Genomic DNA, 23254 nt, shown 5'->3' with positions numbered 1-23254 from the left:
AGGGCGACAGTCGAGAGAGATGAAAGAAAAAGAGACATTAAGTGATAATAATAATAATCGCCACCACTTACTGATGCTCACGTGTGCCAGGCATTGTTCTAAGTGCTTTTACAGATCGCATCTCAATGGAATCCCCGTGACAGCCCTGATGCAGGTTACTATTATTATCAGCAGCACAGAGAGGTTAAGTAACTTGCCTAAGGACACACAGCCAGGAAGTGGCAGAGCCCAGTTATATGGCACCAAAGTCTGAGCTCTTAACCACTACCCTATACTGCCTTCCGGGTTATGGCCAAGTCACAGCAGAGTGGAAGACAGGGAGACGGTGAGAGAGGAACAAAAAAAGAGGGGGAGCGTTCAGGGGAGAGAGATGGAAGGGGGCAGGGGACAGAGAGAGAGAGAGAGATGAGGAGAGGGCAATGAAAGAGAGAAGAAACGAGGGGAGAAAAGGGTTCCCCTCATCCCTTTAGCTCCCTCCACAACAGTCCCTGCCTCAGGGCCTTTGAACGGTTCCCTCAGCTTAGCACTCTTTTCCCTCGAGGAGCCATAGTTTGCTCCCTTTCCTCCTCCAGTCTCTGTTCAGCTTGCCTGTTATTTGAGACACCTCTCCCAACCATCCCATTATTGTATTTTTTTCCCCTAGGATGATGGCAATGACTTTGTTTACTGTCTGACCTCCACCTCTGCTTGTCAGGCTGTGAGCTCTATAAGGGATATGCTGTGCTTGTTTTGTCCATTGCGGGGTCCCTCCCTCTCCCCCTGAAAGGGCACCCGGTTAACAGAATAGATGGCAAGTCAATCATTGGTGGATGGGTCAACTAAATTAAGCATCCTTTCCTCCGTCATCAGTGAGATGCCTTAAGATCTCAAAGACCTCTAAGACCTTAAAAACCACCTTAGAATATCGCTGTAAGGATTTGAGGGTTTGATACCCTCAAGTAGAATTAAAGTAAGCTCTGAAGAAGGACAAGAGGGTTAAAAAACCTCCACTCGCTCTGTGTGTCTGAGTCAGGAATGTGACTCTATACTTTCCCTAAGATTAGAAGGGCTCGAACTCTGAGCTGATTCCAACTAGCTAGCTTCTTTGGAAAAGTTCCCTGCATCTTTCCGGATTCCTCCATCTATACTTGATGGCCTTTTAAGAGACCCCCTCCCCTCCTCCATCTCATGGTACAAAAATTGGCCTCAAAAACCCTTTTAGGTGAGTTCTATGTCTTCCTCCTTCTACAGAGAGGTAGATTCCTTTGCCGAAGGTCACCCAGTTAGCAAGTGCGGCTGGAACTAGGACAACCCCCCCCCCCAACAAAAACAAAAACAAAAACCTAGCTCCACAACCATGCTTGTAACCACCATGCCCTAAAGCCTCTTGTCTTGAACCAACACTGGGCTCAAAGGGACTCAAAGATTTCAGGGATTGTCAGAAATGACAACCCACCAAGGAAACGGACATTGGCAAGTTGTGCTCCAATCTCCTCTGTTCATCACTCTTTTTGTTCATCATGGAATGTGGGTTGTCATGGTGATGGGAGGAGATCACAGAAGCTACTAAGATAAAGGGAAATTTTGAGTGCCTGGGAAAGGATGCTTCTCTAAGGGCAAAGTTCTCCAAGCCAGCCTGGTTTGTTTTCTTTCTACCGCCTAAAGCAACGGGGTTGATGCGGGAGGTGGACTCCGGTACCCACAGCATCAGCCCCTCTGGCTTCCACTGCCAACCGCCAGCCCCGCACCCTGCTCACCTCTGCCGCTGCAGGGAGGAAGTCCGCTCCGGGACGTAGCTGGCTCCCCCGTGGTGGCTGTCCCCGCTTCCCCCGCTGCCTCCCCGGGCCCAGGGCAGAGCGCCACCAGCTGCCGAGGAGCCCCCAAACTGTTGAAGCTTGGAGCTGAGTTCACTGATGATGCTGGCTTTTACAGTGGCCAAGGCTGAGGCCTGAGGCTGGGCTAAGGGCCCCGGCAGCGGGGGCGGCGGCGGGCCCGGGCCCTCCTCCCATGGCAGCAGCTTCCGAGGCAGGGAGGAGGCCGACGGCAAGGGCACTGGCGGACCTTCCGGCTCTACAGCTACAGGGCCGCCAGCCACGCCTGCCGTCGAGGATCCCGGGCAACCGCTGAGGGCCAGCAGCCCATCGGTTCCCGCCCCCGTCACAGAGACAGTGGGGCTGGTGGGAGTGACAGGGTCTCGGAGTCCCCCGCCGGGGCCCGGCCGCAGGCCTCCTCCGGCCCCAAGCGCCCGGCCCCGGAGCTTAGAGGGAGTCATGAGCTGCGGGGGGTACGGGGGGCCAGGAGTGCCGCTGCCCCCGAAGGCCTGGCCGTCCAAGTAGGCCACGTAGGTGTCCAGGAGCTCCGGCCCACCGGCCACGCTGGCGCCGCCACTGCCTCCGACGCCCCCGGTTCCAGCCCCTGCGCCGCCCCCGCCTTCAGCGGACAGGCTGCTCAGCGTGGAGGCGCTGCTGATGGTCTCCAGGGGGTGGTCGCTGCTGCTCCGACTGTCCACCTCCTCAATACCAGAATCCGTGCCCGGCGGAGGGTCTGGGCCAGGTTGGGGGGCTGGGGGAGCCGGGGCGGCTGGGGCTGGAGGGCCTGGCGGAGGGGGGTCCCCGGGAGCCGTGGGGGCCCCCTGGGTCAGCGTTGCCACCTCGCTATCATAGGAAGTCAGGCTGGATGCGGTTGAGTCCAGGGTGGGAGGGGCGGCTGCCACGGCCGGGGGTGGCACAGGGGGCAAGGGGGTGGTCGGGGTGGGTGGGTCCGGCAGCGGGTGGGGAGGCCCGGGCGTGAGGGGCGACTCCGGCTTCTCGAAGCTATTGGAAAACTCGAGGGGTGGGGGCAGCGGTTCCACAAAGAGGAATTCGCCGTCTTCCACGTCCACTGAGGGGGCGGGCGGTGGCAGGACCAGCAGGGGGAGCCCGTTCTCTTCACTGCCCCGCGGGGAGGTCGGCGAGGGCGGCGCCGAGCGGCGCGGACTGGGCGGCGGGACCCCCGGCCCGTCTTCCGAGGGGGGTCCCCTTCCACCCGCCCCCCCGGCCCGGGGCTGGCAGTTCTCCAGGAACCGCACGTGGAGGGGCAGCCGCTCGGGCTCCTCCGGGGGGGCGCCGGATCTCCAGGGCTTGCTCACCCCGGGGTGCGGGGCGGGGGGCTCGGGCCCCAGCTGCAGCAGGAGGGGCCCGACCCCGGGAGCTGTGGGAGGCAGGCGGTGCAGCAAGGAGCGTCGGGCCGCCGGAGGGCTGGCCGGAAGGGACTTCTCCTGGCTGCCCAGCCCTGCCCGGTACCCCAGCTCCCGGCGGGCCGGGTCCGGGGGCGAGGCTCCCCAGAGGCGCAGCACTGGCTCGTGGTGGGCGTGGGGCGAGTGGTGGTGTGGGGTGGGCGGCGGGGCCTCGTAGCGGGGCGATGGGGGCCTTGGAGGGGGCTGGGGGGGCCCACCGCCCTCCGAGGACTCCTTCAGCGCCCGCTCCCGGGCGGCCAGGGCCAGCCCGAGCGGGGAGGCCGGGTCCAGGGCCTTGCCGGTCAGCGGGTGGACCAGGGGTCGCGGCGGCAGGAAGCTGGTAAAGGCGCTGCTGCCCCCGTAGGCTCGGCCCCCGGCCGCGTAGCCCGCGTAGCCGCTGCCGCTGCTGGCACCCGCCGACTCCAGCCGGAGGTAGGGCTCGGCCGAAAACATGCCTTCGTCGATGGACTTGGAGTGGCGCAGCCGGGGGCCCGGGGGCGCCCCTGGGCCCAGCGAGCTGTCGCCGCCGTCCTCGTCGCCCGCATCGGTGGAGAGGAAGAGCGTGGATCGCCGGCGGGCTTCGTTCTGCCAGCCCCCTTCCCTCCGAGCCGCCCCCACCAGGGCCGCTCCGAACTGGCTGGTGAAATCCAGGGTGGCCGGGCCACTGGGCGAGGCGGGGGTGGGCACGGGCGAGGGGGACGGCGGCACGGGCGACACGGCCGGGGCGGGGCTGGGCGCGGAAGAGCCGCCGCCGCCGCCCGCGGCCTCGGGCTGGCTCGGGGGCTCCGCCTCGGTGCTGCTCCCCTGGCTGCTGCGGCCGCTGCTACTGGTGGACGGCGCCTTGATGATGATGGTGGGGATGGGGATGGAGTTCTTTTCCGACGGGGCGGCCGCGGCCGGCGGCGGCGGCGGCGGCGGCTGCGGGGACGCTGGGGACGTGGGCGAGGGGGCGGGCGTGAGGCCGCCGCCCTTCTGGGGCTCGCCTTCGACGACTTTGGTCTGCTTGACCAGCGGGCCCTTGCGCCCGCGGCCGGAACGGGCGGGCACGTACATGGCCGCGCTGGCCGCCCGAGGAGGCAGCTGGAAGTAGCGCAGCGCCGGGGCCTGGGAGGGGCCGCCCGCGCCGCCCCCGCTGCCGTGGTGCGACGGGGACAGGGCCCCCGGGGTCGGGCTGGGCCCGCCGCCCCGCCAGCCTCGCAGGCTGGGCTGGGGCCCCAGAGCCAGGCGGGGTGGGGGGTCGTCGGGGGAGCCGCCGGTCTCCATCTCCGGGGGGTGAGGCGGGTGGGCGTGGTGGTGGTGGGGCGGGGGGGGCGGGGCGTGGTGGTGGTGATGGTGGGGCGGGTGGTGATGGGCAGGGGGCAGGGGCCCGCTGTGATACAAGCTCTTCTCTCGGCTCCCTATCCGGGTGTCAGGGGGGGCGGGCCCATCGAAGGACGCCGGGGATGAGGCCGGGTGGGTGCCACCTGAGCTGGGGTTGAAGGGCCCACCCCGGGGAGAGGGAGTGAGGCGGCCAGAGGAGGACGGGGCTGGAGGTGTGCTGTAGGGGGGCTCTGGTGGGGACGTGGTGGGCGGCGGGGGGATGTCCTCCGAACCAGGCACAGACAGACTGCGGCTGAACTTCATGGCTGGGGGTGCTAGGTAGGGTCTATCGTCTTCTGCAGCCCCTGGGAAGACACAGAGGATCCAGGAGCAGGGCGGAGGTGGGAGGGGTGGTCTCCCCTAACCCTGTGGAGCTACAGTATTACAACAACAGCCGTGCTGATACTGATGGCGACACCCAGTAGATGTTAAGAAGGACGTTAGTCCAGAGCTTCCTTCCCCAGCTGTGGCAAATGCAAATCCGTTCGATACAGTAATTCAGGTTGTGCACTGCACAACAGCAAACAGCAGAGGGAGCAAGAGAGGTGGGGCGAAATTCAGATGTACTTCTTCCTCGGGCCAGGAGGGGGCGTCTTTTCTAACTCGTCCAAAGGCATAATATAGGCTAGGGGTCTCTGGAGAAGGAAATGGCAACCCCAGTGTTCTTGTCTGGAGAATCCCATGGGCAGAGGAGCCTGGCTAGCTACAGTCTATGGGGTCACAAGAGTCGGACACTAATTAGTGACTAAAGCACCACCACCACCACCACCAGGGGTCTCTTGCGGTGAGCAAAACTGGCTTGAGCCAGGAAGAGATACCTTGTTTATGTGCATAGTTCTAGGTTTCTTTTCTTGACAGGCAGAAAAGAAATGTAATTAGCACATCAAATCTGTGATTTCACAGACGGAACTCAGGATGAGGTTAATATTTTAAAAGAGGGAGCCAATTTATAGGTAAGCAATGTCAGGTGGATGTAAGGGTAGCTGTTATTAGGAAAATGACACACATTGGTGGACTGTGGACACCGACGTTAGGGAAAAGCTAGATTCAAACAGCAAGACAACTTGGAGAAAACCAGAGGAGTGAAATCTTTTGCCTACTGATCAACTGCCAGGGCTCAGTCCTTCACTCTCTCTTCAGCTGACTTCTCTCTCCCCCTTGACTGTCTCAGTCAGTGTCACCATTCATTCACCACTTCCCTGCTGAAGATTCCCATGCTTGTCTTGGACCCCATCTTTGCCCCAGAGCTCTGGGCTCATGTATCCAAATGTTGCATCCTTTTGGATGTCTCATTGGCATCTCAAGCTCAGCAGACCTTAAACTGAGCTCCTGATCTCTCCTGTGATCTTCCCCAGCTGCTCTCTCAGCAAATGGCAGCTCAGTCCCCCACCTACCTCAGGACCTTTGCACTGACTGTGCCTGCTCCGTGGAATGCCTTATCTCCAGATATCCCCATGGCTCCCCACTCATCTCCAAGTTTCAGCTCAAACCTGCCCCCCAGCGTGCCTGACCTCTCTCATTCTACTCTTTTTTCTCCCCCCCCATAGCACTCACCACAATTAACATACTATATTATTTTCTTAATTCTCCTCCTTATAATCTGTTGTCTGTCTTCCCCTGCTAGAAGGTAATTTCCGCGAGGGCGGGACCCTTTAGTCTGTTCTGTTTCCTGACAAATCCCCAGTAGTCTAGCCTTGCATATGGTAGTGCTCAATAAACATCTGTAGAATGAATGAATAAATAAATGGAGTCAGGTATGAGAGAATGAACCAGAGTCTGTGGTGGGGGCTTTGACTTACTGCATCCAGGCAGGGGCAGTGATGCCCCATTTTCTAGATGCAGAGCCCCAGGCCCAGAGAGGTGAAGCCATCTCCCCCTGATCACACAGCTGGGATGGACAAGAACCAGGATTCAAACCCAGGTTTGCCCAGCAACAAAGCCTGAGCTCTTTGCCCAACTTCATGGTCACATATGGAAAGAGAAAGAACATCCCCAGGCACCCTTGTTATCCCCATAAACCATCACCCTCCCAGCCTCCCCTTTCCCCTCCAGCATCCCTTACGCCTACCCCTGCAGGTGACATACCAATAGATTTTTGCCGGAGCATGAGCCCGGGTCCAGGAGGCAGGTAGGAAGGACGTTCGTAACTTGGCTGGGAGCGGTGGTGGGGATCAAAGCTTGACTTTGGGTTGGCAGTCAGAGGAGGAGAGAGAAAAGAGAGCGAGGGAAGATCAGTCAGGGCATGGAAATCCATGGATCCCCCCCACGGCCACCCTCCTTCCCTTCTCCAGCCTCTGCAGGAAGGGAAAGGGGTGTGAAGAAAGTGGAAGGGAATTCTGGGGAAGAGAAAAGTTTCTGAATCCTGACGGCAGCATCGGGGAGGAAGAAAGAGGGAAAGAAAAGGCAGATTATCAACTGAGTCTGCTCTGTTTCCAACCGACCACTAATCTGGGCACTTTTTCTCCACTCGTGTTGTCACTGCTCAGGTCCAAGTGACCACCATCACTTGCCGGGATGGTGGCAGTAGCCTCTTCCTTGGCTCCTGGCTGCCACAGCTGTCCTGACACCCTTTTCTGATCTACTTTTCACAAGAGTCAGAGGCGGGCTTCCCTGGTGGCCCAGTGGTTAAGGATCTGCCTTGTAATGCAAGGGCCAGTGGTCCGATCCCTGATCTGGGAAGATACCACACGCTGTGGAGCAACTGAGCCCAAGAGCTGAAACTATGGAGCCTGTGCACAGCAACTCTTGAAGCCAGGGCACTCTAGAGTTGGTACAAGAGAAGCCACAGCAAGGAGAAATCTGTGTACTGCAACTAGAGAAAAGCCCACGCAGCAACAAAGATCCAGCACAGCCAAATAAATAAAAATCTAAAAAAAAAAAAGAAAGAAAGAAAACGTGAGGGATCTTTCTAAAAGAAACTCAGATCATGCTATTGCCCTGCTTAAAATCCTACTATTGCATCTCACATCAGTTCAGAGGGGATCCAAATTTCCAAGTCTGATCTTCAAATCCCCCTGCGGTAGGCACTGCCTGTGCTCACCCAGATATCTCCTTGGCCAGGATGCTGTGTCTGTCCCCAGCTGCAGCATCACCTTCCTGCAGCACTTGGCAGCCCCTTGTTCTGAAGAATCACCCTCCCCCAAAGGAGCTGATGTGCCCAGGCAGTTAGGTGTCCCCACTTCTGGAAGCAGCAGCCCGCAGCCCACTGACATGAAAGTCTAAGGCGGGATTAACTCCATCCTGTCATTCACACTCCAGAAATCTGTGAGAGTTTAGGCTGAAGGGGAAATTCAGTGGAGATCAGGCTTGCTGACCTCTGTGGCTCATCCTATCCCCCCAACGCCCTTAAATGTTCCCCCTTATCTCAGACTCTGACTCTAGGAAACCCAAACTAAGACACTATGTATGATCTAGCCCTTGCCTACATCTCCGGCTCTGGTCCCACCACACCCACCTTTTCTTGCTCCTCCGATGCCCCAAGGTCCATCCCTGTTTAGGACACTTACAAGTCCTGGATCTTCTCTCTGCAATGGTTTCCTCCTAATCATCACAGATTCTTTCCCATCTTTATCTCTTCTGCTCAAACATCCCTCCCAGTCACAGCCTACTGCATTTCCCTGTCCTGTCTTCTTCAGGGCACTTCTCTCCATCTGAAATGATCTGGTTTACTTGTTTACTGTCTATCTCCCTGGCTAGAATGTTGGCTCCCTGAAGGCACCAGACATTTTCCCAGGCGCTACGGGTACAGGGTCAAGGGCTTATGATAATTCTAGAGGAGAAATGTTTTCATTTCTTTTCAGATAGGAAGGAGACTTGAATACAGTTCAGTCTGGATAACATTCATCCCAGGTTAGAGTTCTTATAATTATTTGCTTACTTGTTTGTTGTCTGTCTTTCTCAGCATGCGGCCTACCCAATACCCATTCTACTTGATAAGAAGAGCCTGATCTTCTTTGGCACTTATTAAGAGACTGTATTTCCCAACCTCCCTTGCGACTAGGTGTTGTCATGGGACTAAGACAGGCCCAAATGCATAAGTGGAAGTGTTGTGTGCTATTTCTGGAAAGTCTCATTAGAGGTAACCCAAGAAGCAACAATGTGCCCTCCTTTGCACTCCTGTCTTTCCAGTATTCCTTATTCCTGCTATCCGGAATGCTGGTGCAATAGCTGGAGCTCCAGCAGCCATTGTGGACTATGAGGGAACTTTGTGTCTGGGATGAGAAGGATTCTAGAACTTCATGACCATAGAGGGTACCACACCTCCCTTGGACTTCTTACTCCTGACTTGTTCAACATGACAGAGATATAAGCATTTATCTTGTTCAAACCTCTGTTATTTGGAGATTTCTCTTACCATGGAACCCAATTCCCCCAAAATACCCCCACTCCCTTTGCCAATATAAGTTCTCTAAAGGAAGTACTTTATTTAAAAACAAACTTTGTTTGACAGGTTCCCTCCTATACTACCAGGACTGGGCAGCAGGCCTAGCACACAGTAGATGCTCAGCAAATATTTGTAGAATGAAGGACATCCTGACAAGATGTGGCAAACCACCAATGATGTAACACTAGATCGCCTCTGAAAGACTGAGGTGGGGTGGATCACAGTGACAGGGGAGAAGTCAAAGCAGGAGGAGGCAATGGAGGGGGTGGAATAAAGGTGGAGGGGCTAGGGTGACAGAGGAAGAGTTCCCCTAACCGAAGAGGATCCAGACTCAAGGGAGAGGTGTCTGATTGGCATACTGGAAGACCTTCTAAGTGTGGGAAACAGAGGGATCAAAGAACGGGTTAGTTCGGCAGCAAGAGGGATCAGAGTGGCAGAGGAGATGCCAGATTGGCAGAGGAGGCATAATAGCGTCTGAGGAGGCTAGGAGTGACTGCCTGAGGGGCGGACCGACTCAAGGCGGAACAGGCTGAGCTGTCAACAAACTGGGAGCGTCCTCTCCCGCGCAGAGAGGGCAGCCAGTCAGAGGGCGCCAGGTGCCGTGACGTCACCGGCTGCCTGGCAGATTTCTCCCCAGGAGGTCGGTCAGAGGTCCCGCCCTCCTCTGTGCTCCGTCCTGGGTCAGCTCTGGGTCCGGTGCCTCCACAGGAGAGCGTGCCCGGGCGCAGTGCACAGGCTAGAGGCTGAAGATGGGCTGGGAAATTCACGTTAGGGAGCCAGCCCCGGAAAGGGCTGAGGGGAAAGAGACCGGCGTGGGAGGCTGATGGAGAGACAGAGCTAGACAAAAGACAGACATGGGGGTCCAGAGGTGCGGGGGAGAGAGGAGGGGGCTTAAAACAGCAAGGCAGGGAGAAAAAGGTGGTCCTGCGAGGTCGTGCCATGGAGAGGACCAAGGCCAGCCTAGGAAGGGAAACATGCAGTCAGAGGGTCAGACATGCCCCGGGAGGGAGAGAGGCAGAGAATGCAACCAGGAGGATACGCTAAAAAATAACCAGGGGGAGAAACTGAGTCCAGAGAGAGGCTGAAACTAGAACCCGGACCACCCAGGCCAAGATGTGGGGGACAGGGAGCAGGGGACCCCTGGGAAGCGGGGAGCAGTGACCAGGTAACAGAGACAGTAGCCAAGAAAACCAAGGCCACACAGAGAGGACAGACAGATGAACAGCAGAGCCCTAGGAAGAGTCGGAGCCCAAGAGGATCTTGACCTTCAGTGGATCTACCAGGAGTCTGCAGCCCCCGTGTTGGCACGGTGGATCCTCCCTAGCCCCCTTTAGGTTTAACCCAGAGGTGTATCTCAGGGACCTCTGTCCACTGTGGCGCAGGCCCCCATTAAAAGAAGCCTCAGGGTCTGCACTGGGCTTCCACACTGCCTGCTTGTCCCCCTGGTTTAGATGCAGCGAGAGTCCAGGTGGGAAAGGGGAGAGAAGCCAGAACAGATGGGAGATGGAGACAGATGAGAACAAGATCACCCACTGAGAGAGGCTGAGAGACACAGGAAGGCCATAGAGACACAGGAAGGACACGGAGGAGCCCCGGTGTCTCAGGGACTGAGAAAGATCAGGATGGCTGGTGGGAGGAGGGGGGCAGAGATGGTGACAGAGACAGCCTGCGACATGAGAGGGAGGGCTTGGGGGAGGCCCAGGGACAGACCCCAGGAGGGAGAAGGAAAGAGAAGAAAAGGGGAAATGACCACTGGCCTCCAGGACCCAGAAGAAAAGGAGGTCCCATGAAGACCTCAGGCGTTTTATTTCTAGGAGAAGGGGGTGGGCAGGCAGCTGGTTTTATTACTGGCTAGTGCCTGGGCCCTGGGGGAGGGGTTGTCTTAGGAGCCAGGATCTTGTCCATCTTGTAACAGAGGTTCATGTAAAGAGGGGCTGGCAACCTGGCACTTGGTGGGTACTCCAAGCATTTGTTGAATAAATGAAAACAGGATCGGTCCTAATCTGTTACTAGAGACTCCATATTGAGCCTGGGATGTTGTTGTGGGGTCATCTCTGGGGGTGCAGGCTGGGGTCACAGTGCGGGCTCCAGTTTGTTATGTTATGGTGGCTGGGGGTGCTCACCATCTCTTGAGAGCCTCTGCTAGAAGCTGATCTCATTCAATCCTCCTAAAAGCCAGCAAGCTTGACTTTGGCCATATTTTACAGAACAGGAAAGTGAGGCAGAGAGAAATTATAAAGCATGGGCCAAGTGACATAGTAAGTTAGAGGAAGTCAGGATTTGAAGGCAGGCTTGCCTGGCTCTACTGCCCATGTGCTTTTTTTTTTTTTAAATTGAAGTATGGTTGATTTACAATGTTGGGTTAGTTTAATGATTCAGTGTATGTATATATACACACACACATGCATATATGTGTATGTGTCTGTTCTTTTACAGGTTCTTTTCACTATAGGTTATTATTATTGGCCGCATGGCATGCGGGATCTTAATCTCCCTGACCAGGGATCTAACCTGCGCTTCCTGCAGTGGAAGTCTTAACAACCAGATCGTCAGGGAAGTCCCAGGCTGAGAGATTTCAGATTCTTTGAGAAACCAAGGACAGGTGTGAAGCAAGGGCCTGCTGCATGCAGGCCCCTGTGCCCAGCCTTGAGAAGTGGCCGAGGACCCTCTGCCTCTAAATCTGAAAGAAGTTCTGGGAGTCTGCATACAAAATCTGCCAGCTGCATTTGGCTCTTGTAAAAGTACTAACCCTTCCAGAGTAGGTGTTAGAACCCTTGGGAGGGTTGTGGATAGATTTTGGGGGTAGGGAGGGGCTGTGCACTTGGGTAGGGAGAAAACTCCCTACATCTTGATTTTCATTAGCCTTCAACTAAAACACAACATTTCCTTAATTAAGGATGTCGCCCACAGACCATGCCAGTCTTAACAAAACGTGTGACTGTATCAGAAATTATAGGTATTTCTGCATTCTTCATGGCAGAGTGGCACATTTCGCTAAACAGTGTTTATGCTTCTTAGAAACTTTGAAATTAGAGTAGTCAAGACCCACCACTGGAACTTGCTGGCTACTGTGTTGAAGAAAAGGCACCAACATTACTGTATCACAAATTCTGCTTTTACAAGTGTTTTGAGGGACTTCTCTGGCAGTCCAGTGGCTGAGACTCCGAGCTCCCAATGCAGGGGGCTGGGGTTCGACCGCTGGTCAGGGAACTATATCCCACATGCAGCAACTAAGACCTGGCGTCAAATAAATAAATAAAAATAAATATTACTAAAATTTAAAAAGTGCTTTGATAACTGTTTTTCTGTGTACCTGGCTTCTTTTGTTATTTTATGTATTATATTTTGCTTTAATTTTAGTTTTGGTTCAAGGGCCTTGTAATCTCACTTCATCTGCTCACGAGAGTTGAATTCTTTTTGCTGAAGCTTACACTGCCTTGAGGGGCTACAGCCTTCCATTGTCACTCCCCATGGTTATGTACTGTTCTTGACCCTTGTGAAGTGAAAGTCACTTAGTCCTGTCTGACTCTTTGCAACCCCATGGACTATACGTCCATGGAATCCTCCAGGCCAGAATACTGGAGTGGGTAGCCTTTCCCTTCTCCAGGGGTTCTTCCCAACCCAGGGATGGAACCCAGGTCTCCCTCTTTGCTGGCAGATTCTTTACCAGCTGAGCTACAAGGGAGGCCCAAGGATACTGGAGTGGGCAGCCTATCCCTTCTCCAGCGGGTATTCCCGACCCAGGAATCAAATTGGGGTCTCCTGCATTGCAGGCGGATTCTTTACCAACTGAGCTATCAAGGGTTCTTAACCCTTATTCATTATGTATTTTATTTTATGCATTATTCAGAGCATTAATTCGGAGCATTATTTGGAGGGCTAGGCCAGCCTGAAACGGTCCACAATCCCTCTGAAGTCAAAGCACAGGGTTTTCTAGAGTCAGTGGCCCCTTGACCACCAGCTGTGGGTGTGGCCTGTTGAAAGGAGTCAGAGGGTGCGGTCAGAGGGCAGGGGGGGCCTGGGTGGAGAACTGGAGGGTGGTGGTGCGGATGTGTCCCCGTGAAGCGGCACAATCCAGTGAAGGACCAGCAAGTCCACACCAGAAATGACAGGGCCATGGCTGGACTGTGGATCCCAGTTGCCGAACTACCTGGGGTTGAAATCCTGGCTCCCTCTTTGAAACTCAGTTTCCCTTCTGTATCACAACCAAATGCACCTCCCAGGATGATTCCAAGGAATGAATGAGAATCCACATTAAAAACAGAGTGTCAGAAATGTGATCAACACCCACTGTAGGTGAGCGGGCAGAGCGGAGACAGAGATGATAATTAATATTTTAATAACTACCACTTGTTGAGCCCCTATTATTATGCGCTGTGCCTGTGCTAGGGAGTGCCATCCCTGACCTCCATTTACCTTCCCTGAGATCCTTAAGGCGGGTCGGAGATGGACAGAAAGAGGTGGGTGAGAGAGGGAGCAATGAGGTGTGGGGATGGGGAGTGGAGGGAGGGGACAGAGATGGGATTTGGGGGGAAAAAGGAGGAAGAGGATAGGTAGAGAGGAAAGGGCCCCCCCAGAGTGGGGAGCAAGGAGAGACCCCAGAAAATCCAGTGCCCCTTAGGAAGAGCATTCTACACAGTGGAGTCACAAAGGGTTTGTAGGGGGAGGGATAAAGGCTCCAAGTTGCTCTGTCTACCCCTCAAGCTTCCCTCCCCCAAGTCCCCCAAGTCCCCCAATCCCGCAGGCCAGGCTGCCTACCTCAGTGGTAAAGAAGCCTTTGGGTCGGTGTTTGCCCAGGGAAGCCAGGCCACCAGGCCCAGGACTCTCGCTTGCACTGATGGTCTGCTGAGCTGCCGCCAAGATTTCATCCAGTTTGTCTGGGGGGAGGCGGAAGAGGGGCAGAGAGACAGCGAAATGAAGTTGGCTTGGGCCTGGCGGGCACAGAGACGGAGCTTCTGGGCGCCCCATTCAGTGGCTTGTATGAACCAGGGACGGGCATCTCTGTCTCCCTCCCGGCGGGCCTCCTTGGAGACACAAGGTCCAGCCGGGCAGGGCAGGTGGGATGCAGCGATGGAAAGGGCTGAGGGCGGGGAAGAGGACAGCCATCCTTCGAGGGAGGGAGGGTGCAGCGGAGGCAGAAGGGGCTGCAAAGAGGCTCATGACAGAGGTGGGTGCTTAAACTTATCGGCTGGTGCACAGTCGGGGTGTGTGGATGATCAGTGTGGAAGTGGCTGAAGGGGGCGCGGGGCAGAGGGGACAGGGACGGGGTGGGTGTGGATGCAGCACCCCAGGGGGCGTGGGGTCGGGGGAGCTGCGGCCGCCCCCCGGGGAGCGGGGCTGGGCCATCTTACTGAGAGCCATCTGATACACGGTCCGCTTTTTCTCCATGCTGGGCACCGGCGGCGGCGGCTGCTCGTACTCTGTGGGCAAAGGAGGCGGATGAGGCCCGGGGAGCCCCCGGGGGCGGGGCGGAGCGGGCTCGGCCGGCGGCGGGCGTGGCCGGCGGGCGTGCGCAAGCGCGAGTGGGGCGGTGAGGGGCCGGGGTCGGGGAGGGGCGAGTCCGCCGGCGGGAACGGGACGGGGGCCCTCCCGCCAGTCCTGTGCCCACTCACCACTCTTCTTCTTCCAGGGGGAGACTAGCCCGGGGGGGAGGCAGTAGAGGAGCCAAGAGTTAGGACTTCGTGGGGAGGCGAGGGGCCCCCTCTCTGGAACGCCCGCCTCCCTCAGGGCCCCGGGGTGGGGGGGAACCGGACCCCCCGGGTCCGCTCGGCCTTGCCTGGAGGGAGGGGGCTCGCCTTCCCTTCTGTTAGTGGGAGTGAGGGCAGCTGGTAGCGGGAGAAATAGAGGATGCGGGTGGGGCTGCGGGGGGACAGACGGAGAGGAGCTAGAAAGGAAACCGGGACCCGCAGAGAGGAACGGTACAGACCCAGAGAGAGACACCCCGACAGAGAAACAGATATAAACAGGGAAAGCCGACTCTCAGACGCCCTTTCCCAGCGACACACACTCAGGTCAGTGGGAGCCTGACCCGTGGCCTGGGGGACGCGATGAGGACAGGAGCCCCTGGTCACTACCAACACTAGCAAACCCGAGGGGTGGTCCAGCCGCCCGCGGCCCCCTCTCCCTCCGCAGCACCTGGTCCCCGGCAGCCCCGCAAGCTCACCCATCTCCTCCAGCTCGGAAGTCATAGACTTGGAACGCAAGGAGATGGTTGGGGGCGGGAGCCGCTTAGCTTGCTGGGGCGCTGGAAAAAAATGACGGTGAGGTCAGACGTCAGCACCATGGACAGAAACCCGCCACGACCACCCCTACCCCCCACCACTGCGGCGCTCCCAGAGCTCAGAGAAGAGATGCTGGCCATGGCGTTTAGTCGCTCAGTCGTGTCCGACTCTTTGGCGACCCCATGGACTGTAGCCCACCAGGCTCCTCTGTCCATGGGATTCTCCAGGCAAGAATTCTGGAGTGAGTTGCCATTTCCTTCTCCAGGGGATCTTCCAGCAAGCTGAGCTTTTGCTCAGTTCCTCTCCTGAGGGTCATGATCAAGCAGCCTTGGGGAGGGGAAGGCTGCTGCTACTGGTGGGACCACTGGGTCATTAGGGCTCCAGAAGGTCTTAGTCCAGTAGCAGTGGCGGGCGGGGGGAGTGTCCAAGCCTGACCACACAAGTCGGGGGAAGGAGCACCTTTCTTATGAACAGCTTCATCCATGTCCGGGTGCCTGGTGACCATCACCACCTTGACCATCAGCGTGTTGCCCCCTTGGCGGATCATGTTCACCACCTGCCGGTGGCCGACCTTCACCACGTTCTGCCCATTCACCTGTGGCACAGACACCCCCAACCACACCCGACAGGTGAGGGGTGGGATGCTTTCTGCTTCCGGGTCCCCGTCGAAGTGGCCTCCTTCTGCCTGGCCCTGTCTGTGGCACTGCCGGTCACTCTTCTCCTACCCCCGTCCCCCTTGCAAGCCCCCACCTCTCCACTCCTGTAACTCTTAGGGCCTCAGGGTTGGGGAAGGGGCTGAGCCCACCCTATTTGCCTCTCTCCCTCCTTGTTCTCCAGCTGTGTGTGTGTGTGTGTGTGTGCACACGGACGTGCCTGCCTGCACACGCACACATGCGCGCGCACCTAAGCCCTAGGGGACAGCTCTGTTATCTTCTGAGATGCTTCAGAGAGGCTTTCAGATAGAATCACTGAAGAGGCTGGCTAGCTGCTGGGGGGTGGGGGGAAGGGCAGGGGGCTGGAAAGCTTGGTGCCAAAGGAGAATCTGGATCTGGGCAGCAGCATCTTGGCATGGATCATGAGGGGTCTGGGGATTTGTTGCTAGGGTCCCAGGGGAAAGCGCGGTGTCTGTGGCAGGTGGGCCAGGTGCTGGGTCTCTGGAGAAGCCCCTGGGAGGCTGGGGGCCAGGACTCACCTCGATGAGGAAGTCTCCCATTCGCAGTCCAGCCCGCCATGCCACACCGCCCTCGTCCACCGACTCCAGATACTGCAGTGCCGGGAAGGCTGGGGTGGGGGTGAACTCCTCGATGGGGGTCTGCGCTGCAGATGGGGAGGAGCCGGCGGGGTCGGAGGGGAGAGGGTGGAGAGGCCGAGCAGGGGATGGGGCTCAGACCCAAGTCACAGAGGCCTCACCGTAGCTGAGGGACCAGCACCCCGGGGTGGGGTGGTGGGCGGGTCGGGGGAGGGGTCCCAGGAAGTGGGGGGGTCCCTTCCCCTGTCCGTCCCCCTGGGTCAGAGAGCCCTTCTCCCATCCCCACCCCGGCCGGCACTCACCCTTGGCCCCCCGGAGCACGAACCCAAACCCCTCACTGTCCTTCTTCTGCAGCAGAACTGTCTTCTCTTTGATGATGTAATCGCTGGCGGGGAGGGTGGGGGAGGGAAGGGGGTGGGGTGGGTGGAAAAAGGATCATGAGACACGGAGCCACCTCGTGCCCCGCCAGTCACCTGGCGACCTGAACCTAAGCTCCAGAACCCTTCATTCCACCACCACCCCCCACCCAGGAGCCTCCTCACCCACTCCACGTGTGTCTGCTTGCAGCAGCCCTGACAGGCCTCTCCCCCTCGGAGCCTGGAGCACGCGGTCTCCCACTCACTCTTTCCTCATTCATCCATCGGCGCATCCATCCACCCATCCATTCAGCAAGCACGGCGGGAGGAACGCAGAGGTGAACCGCCAGATCGCCAGACAGCCTGGCTGGAGGCCCTGCTGGCCACTTCCTCTCTGTGACCTTGAGCCCTGACTTTAACCTCTGGGGCCTCGGTTCCCTTGTCTACAGCAGCGGACGATGACAGACCCCACCTGGTGGGGTCACCGTGCGAGTTCCCTCATCTATAGTGTATATAGTATTCAGCAGAGTGCTGGGTACAGAGCGTGTGCGCAATACGATGTGTTCTCTGTCTTTGGCCAAGTCTTTTAGTCCAGAGGACAGCTGTACTTGGATGATACCTCTCCCAACTCCCAGCCTATATATATATATACACACACACATATATACATGCTACGGTAACATCTCCCCAGGCCCCTGAGCAGATTGTTAACACTGCTTATTCAGCAACTGTCCAGTATGGTGGCCGCTAGCTGCCTGTGTCTATTTATATGCAAATTAATTAAAAATTAAATGGAAAAATTCAGTTCCTCAGCCTCACTAGCCACGTTTCCAAGGGCCCGGCAGCCACATACAGCTAGTGGCTACCACGCAGGATGGCCCAGATATGGAATGTCTCCATTGCCACAGAAAATTCTAGCGTGCAGCGATGACATCTACTTCCTGGCATACTCAAATGGATCTCCTTCATGCGGTCAGAGGATTCTAGCAAAATGAAAACTGCATGTGAATACGTGGAGAGTTCCCTGTAAGGCCGGATGCTCACATAGCCAGAAAAGTTCGGTTAAACGCAGACTATTTTGTGTCTCTCAACACCGGCCCCGGGCTCACTCAGGTAACAGCTGCAAACCCTAGATGTCACCACGGTGTACATCAGGGCTGCACATCCATTCCATTCCAGGAGCCCCAGTATACAGCAGGCACCCCAGAATACCCAGGCACCCCAGCTCCAGGCTTTTCAGAATACCCACTACCCCCCACCCCTGCCCCAGAGGCACCATGCCTTGCCACGTCCAGACACCCTGCAGTCATGTCTGAAACCTGGCCCAGAGCACAAGCAGCCCCCCCAATAATATCCACAGGCCCCAACACACTCCAATAATAGACAAGCATGCTCCCTACGTGTTCCAATTACCTACCCCCACAGATCTGGCAAAACAGGCCTCCACCAATACTCCAGTATATTTCAGCAACCCCCCTACACATCCCAGTATGCTCCAATAATAACTCCCCCACACTCTGATCTCAGTCTATTCCCATAACACGCCCCCTGAACACAAACCAGCACACGCCAATAATACTTAATGTGCTCCTACTGTATTTCGGCACCAACCCCCTCCACACATGCAAGCCCTGCTGGGTAGTCCCGTGACCCCTGACACATCCACAGTCGAATCCATACATTTGTACCGTAGGGACAGTGTTCTGCACATGCGCCCTGGCCCCTAGCTCTGCTCCCACCCATTATTAGAACCCCTCGGGCCCAACAGCAGGCATGCACATGTAGACACAGCCCACAACTGCCCTGGCTCAGAGCTGACGATGCTTCAGTAAACATGTCTATGCCATATCCATTACGTCTTCTAGACCTTATATTCAACCCAGGGATCGATCACCTTGTATCTGGGTGGAGAGGATGTTGGAAGAGAAGGAGGGAAGGGGTTGAAAGCGATGAAGAAGGGGAGGAAAGAGGTCAAGAAGGCTCCTTGAGTGGGTGAACGATGGGGCCAGTAGAAATGAGTTGAGAGGTTAGAGCTGTCTGCTTCTGACCATGAACTCCGTAGCATCCTCGTCCCCAGCTCTGTGCCCACTGTGTAGCCTGACAACCTCCTCTGAGCCCTCAGGCCCTCGCTGCCCCCATAGCCCTTCCAGATCTCCAGGGCCCCCAGTGGCCAGTAATGCTCTTCAGATCCCCTTTATTCCTCATTTACAGCAATTTCGCTTTCATTCATCCATCCCACAAACCCTACCTTTCCCCCATCCCCCTCAATCTCTCTTTCACCCCCACAATCTCCTCACACTTCATACATAAGCCTCCCCCAAACATCCAGCCCCTAATACAATTCAAAAAGACTCCTTTATCCATTAAATGGGAAGAAATAGCCTGTGCTATGTCAACCAGCATCTGAAGCCCCTCACAGGTAAATGACTCAATCCATCATCTCCCACGGCCGGCCTCTAGGTAGGCGTGAGTACCATTTCCACTTTACAGATGAGGAAACAGAGGCACAGAAAGGTCAAGGAACTTGCCTGAGCTCACACAGTGAACAACATTCTTCAACAATTCCCAAGAAAGTACCCGGGTAGGTGCAATAGTAACACCCTCCACTCCACTGAAACCAAACACCCCAGTACATATACATTTGCCCCCAATTCACCATGAACGTGCCCCTCCAGTGCCTGAAATTTATCCCAGGCTATGCCCATAGCAAAACAAGTAACATTTATTGAACAGTTGCTGAATGCCAGACGGCATTCCAAGCACTTTACGTTTATTTATTCATTCAGTCCTCATGACACCCCCTGGAAGGGGTTGGCTGTTATCATTCCAGTTTTATAGATGAAGAAACTGAGGCACAGAGAAATAAGTTTGCTCAAGATCACACCTGCCAGAAAAAAATGTCACAGCCAAGATCTGAATTCCCCATAGGCAACCCATGCATGCACGCATGCTAAGTCGCTTCAGTCATGTCCAACTCTGTGCGACCCCATGGACAGCAGCCCACCAGGTTCCTCTGTCCATGAGATTCTCCAGGCAAGAACACCGGAGTGGTAGGCAACCCATATACCCCAATAATATCCAAACACCAGCAGATCACCCCATCCCTCCCTCTCGAGTCTCCCCATCCTGGACATACACCTGTCTTTCCCATGACTTTCTCACCAACCCCCAGCTCTGCATGCTGTCTCTCTCATCCTTCTTGAACTGCCCAATTGCCCTCTTGTGCCCACAACTCCCTACAACTGGGTATTCCTTCTCCCCTACTCCTGAGTATACCTTCTTGCTCTGCACCTGGATCCCCCCTCAAGTCGTCTGAAAGCTCCCCAGGACCCTAACCCACTCCCCACCAGCTCTCACCTCTGCAAGCCCGCATTACACCCCACGGGGCCATCCCCCCACTTCCCATCCCCTTTCCCAAAGTTGTCTCCCACAGATTTCTGTGACCTCCTCACCCCCTCTCAGGCCAGCTCTCCCTCTCCTTTGCCCTCATCCCTCCCACAGCCTCTTGAGCCTCAGTATAGAGCCCCACTGTATCCCCTACAGCATCCTAGGTTTCTTTCCTACTCCAGTCCCCCCCCGCCATCCATTCTCATCCGTGGAAGCCTCCTCCTACTTTCGCATCCTCAATTCACTTCACCCTTCCTTCTGTCTCCTTTCACTGGCAGCTGCATTTCATTTACATTCCCTGCATCTCCTCTCTGTGCTCTCCCTGAACTGCCTGAATCCCTGCCCCCCAATCCTCTTCACACTTCCTGCACCCCCTCCTTACCCCATTCCTCCGTTCGCCCCGCGCACACGCTCTGCTCCGGCGTTCCCCATTCCTCCCCCGACTTCAGTGTCCCCCACTCCCCCCTGTTCCCTTTCCATCCTGCCAGCCTCCTACCCAGACCCTCTAACCCCGCCCCCTGCCCTACCGTTGGCGACCCACGCAGCACCCCATTCATGCTCCCGTAGGGCTGACTACCTGCCCTGCAGGAGCACACACAATGTTCCGCCCCAGGCCATCCCTCGGCGACCCTGAGCGGCCTCTGGAGCCCAGCGGCCAGCTCTTGTTCACCAGATCCCACACACAGGGACTGCAGCAGCCTCCACTCCCCCCACCCCCACCCCGAAGGTCCCTCTCGCACACCCAGGATCCCACAGCCCAGAGCCTGCTGCTGTACATGGCACCCCCCTCTGGCACTCAGCCCCTCCCCGTGTCCCAGCGCCACGGGGCCTCTCCATGGCCTGCCCAGAGGGTGCCCCCCGCCCCTGCAGGGAAGCCAGCCCCCTCCCATGCTGAGGAGTGACACAGAAGCAGATGCAGTTCCCCGTGCAGAAGCTCGACCGTGTCTCAGCACACGTGCCCCACACAGGCACGGACCCCTGGGGCAGGGAGAGGGGTGCGTGGGGACGGGGACCGGGGACCGGGGAAGGGTGGTTGTGGGGGAGGGGACAGGCCTGGTCAAGGAGGGTGGGTGTTGGGAAACACAGCCGCAGTCCCTGGGACAGACCCCCCCCACACACACACGCAAACACACTAGTCCCCAGACAGCCTCGCTATCGCTCCAAGTCACACACAGAGATAGACGCCGGCAAACAGGGACATACAGATGGACACAGTTGGGGGGTGGGCTGGGAGCCCACCATCTCTCTCTCTCTCTCTCTTGCTCACACACACACATACACACACACACAAACAGGGCTGCAGGCAGTCACACACACGCACGCACACCGCCACAGCCATAGGGACACACGCACCGTCGCACAGTGACACGCAGCGGAAAAAGAGGAGGGGAGGGGAGACGGGGGCGGGATGCGTATGTGATGGGGGGAGATGACTGTGAATGGGAGAGAGGGGTATGAATGGGGGGACTTGCCAACTCCGTGAAGGGGTGCGGGGACACAGGGATCAGAGGAACGCGGGCCTGGGGTGTAGATGCCTGAGGGGAGGGCTCTAGAGTGGGGGCGCTAAGGGTGGCAGGAAGGACAAGTGGGGCCCGAATCCCGGAGTGGAGTCCATCTGGAGGGCCTCCTTAGGAGGGACGTCCTGGAGAAGGAGCTGAAGGGGGCCTAGAAGGGCCTAGGAGGGGCCAGAGGAATGTGTGTGTGCGTGTGTGGGGGGGGGTCGGGGAGACAGGCCTGGGTGGGGGGAATGAGAAAACGAAGGGGGAAGAAGAGGGGTCCGGAAAGGGCTTAGTGCGGAGAGAAGGTTAGGGGAGGAGGGCGGAGGGGGCGGGCGGCTTGGGGGCGGGGAGGGAGCCCCAGGGATGGGGGAATCAGCGGCTGGGGGAGGGTCGTCGCCGCGGGCCGGGGCCTCCGGGTCGGGCCGCGGGGGGAAAGGGGCGGCGCGCTCCGTTACCTGTAGATATACCAGACGCTGCGCCGCCGGGGCCCCAGGGCCGGCCAGCTGGAGGAGAGCGCGGGGGGCGGCTGCGGCAGGGAGCCCCCCCCGGGGCCGCCCCCGAGACCCCCGCCGCCGCCGCCGCCGCCGACCGCTGACAGAGCCATCGCCGCCGCGGCCCCGGCCCCGGCCCCGGTCCCGGTGCCGGCCGCCCCCGCCGCCGCCGCCGCCGCCGCGTCCCCGTCCCCGCTCGGCCGAACCCCCGTGTCCGGGCCCCCAGGCCCCGCCTCATGCTGACCCGCGCCGGGAGGGGGAGGGGGAGGGGGCGCGCGCCCTCCCGCGGGAGGGAGGGCAGGGCCGGGGGCTCACATGCCGGGGGGCCGCGGGGGCGCGGGCCGCGGGGTCGGGCCGCGGCGGGAGCGCGAGGACCGCGGACGGCGCCGGCTTCAGCACCGCGGACAGCTCCGGAGGCGGGCGGCGGGCGCGAGGCTTAACCCCTTGGCGTCCTGCGCCGGGCGGGGGAGGGGGCCGGGCCGGGGGGAGGGGGCCGGCAGGGGAGCGCGGGGGCCCCCTTGGCGGGAGACGGGGGAGGGGCGAGCGCGGGGGGAGGAGAAGGGGGAGGCACTTCCGGTCTGGGCCCCCCCCTTCGCCCCCCTCCCCCCTCCCGAGCCCTCCCGCGCAGGTGCAGAACGAGGGAGCGCGGGGAGAGGGACGCACAACATCACACGAGACGCCTCGCAACCGCGTGCGAGGGACGCGCGGACACCGAGCCCCACTTCCCGAGCCGGGGTGGGGGACGGCGCGGCGAGAGAGACCCCGGGAGGGGACGCACAACCCTCCCCCCCCGCCCCCCACGGCAGACAGACGCACGATGCACCCCGACAGTCTGGAAGGGGCCGGAAAGGGAGAGCCAGGACGTTTGGACTGGGCGCCAGAACAGGGAGAGACACCCCTCCCCGCAAAGAAGTCCAGGCGGAGGGACATCCGCGCACCACGGCTCCCCGCCAGAGAGCCGCAGACCCCCGGGGAAAGGACAGAGGGCAGCGGAGGCCAAGAGGGGTGACACGCGGCGGGACGGCACAGCTCCGGCAGGGAGGCAGGGTCACAACACGGGCCAGGCCACCCCAGACAGGGCCGGGGAGAGCGGAGGGTGGGGGGTGGGGAGGAGA

General features: G+C 58.3%; 1 protein-coding gene across 4 annotated transcripts in view; it reads right to left on the bottom strand.

Moving 5' to 3' along the window:
• The window catches only part of SHANK1 (SH3 and multiple ankyrin repeat domains 1), a 50715-nt gene that overhangs the window by 3521 nt on the left and 23940 nt on the right, over positions 1-23254 (bottom strand). For 2 of the 4 annotated variants that reach the window (XM_070450427.1, XM_070450429.1), the window contains 9 exons: positions 16709-16791; positions 16350-16474; positions 15617-15752; positions 15100-15180; positions 14549-14572; positions 14288-14356; positions 13695-13813; positions 6638-6734; positions 1737-4857 (listed from right to left, as the gene is read on the bottom strand). In XM_070450427.1, the coding sequence (XP_070306528.1) occupies positions 1737-4857; positions 6638-6734; positions 13695-13813; positions 14288-14356; positions 14549-14572; positions 15100-15180; positions 15617-15752; positions 16350-16474; positions 16709-16791 (3855 nt within the window). Of the gene's footprint in view, positions 1-71; positions 279-1736; positions 4858-6637; positions 6735-13694; positions 13814-14287; positions 14357-14548; positions 14573-15099; positions 15181-15616; positions 15753-16349; positions 16475-16708; positions 16792-23254 lie in introns of all 4 variants that reach the window. The other 2 variants (XR_011482014.1, XM_070450428.1) reach the window with 2 other exon arrangements.

This window comes from Odocoileus virginianus, chromosome 20 (assembly GCF_023699985.2).
Source record: "Odocoileus virginianus isolate 20LAN1187 ecotype Illinois chromosome 20, Ovbor_1.2, whole genome shotgun sequence".
NCBI lineage: Eukaryota > Metazoa > Chordata > Mammalia > Artiodactyla > Cervidae > Odocoileus > Odocoileus virginianus.
The sequence above is the reverse complement of the archived record's forward strand: the minus strand, read 5'-3'. Positions and strand labels throughout refer to the sequence as shown.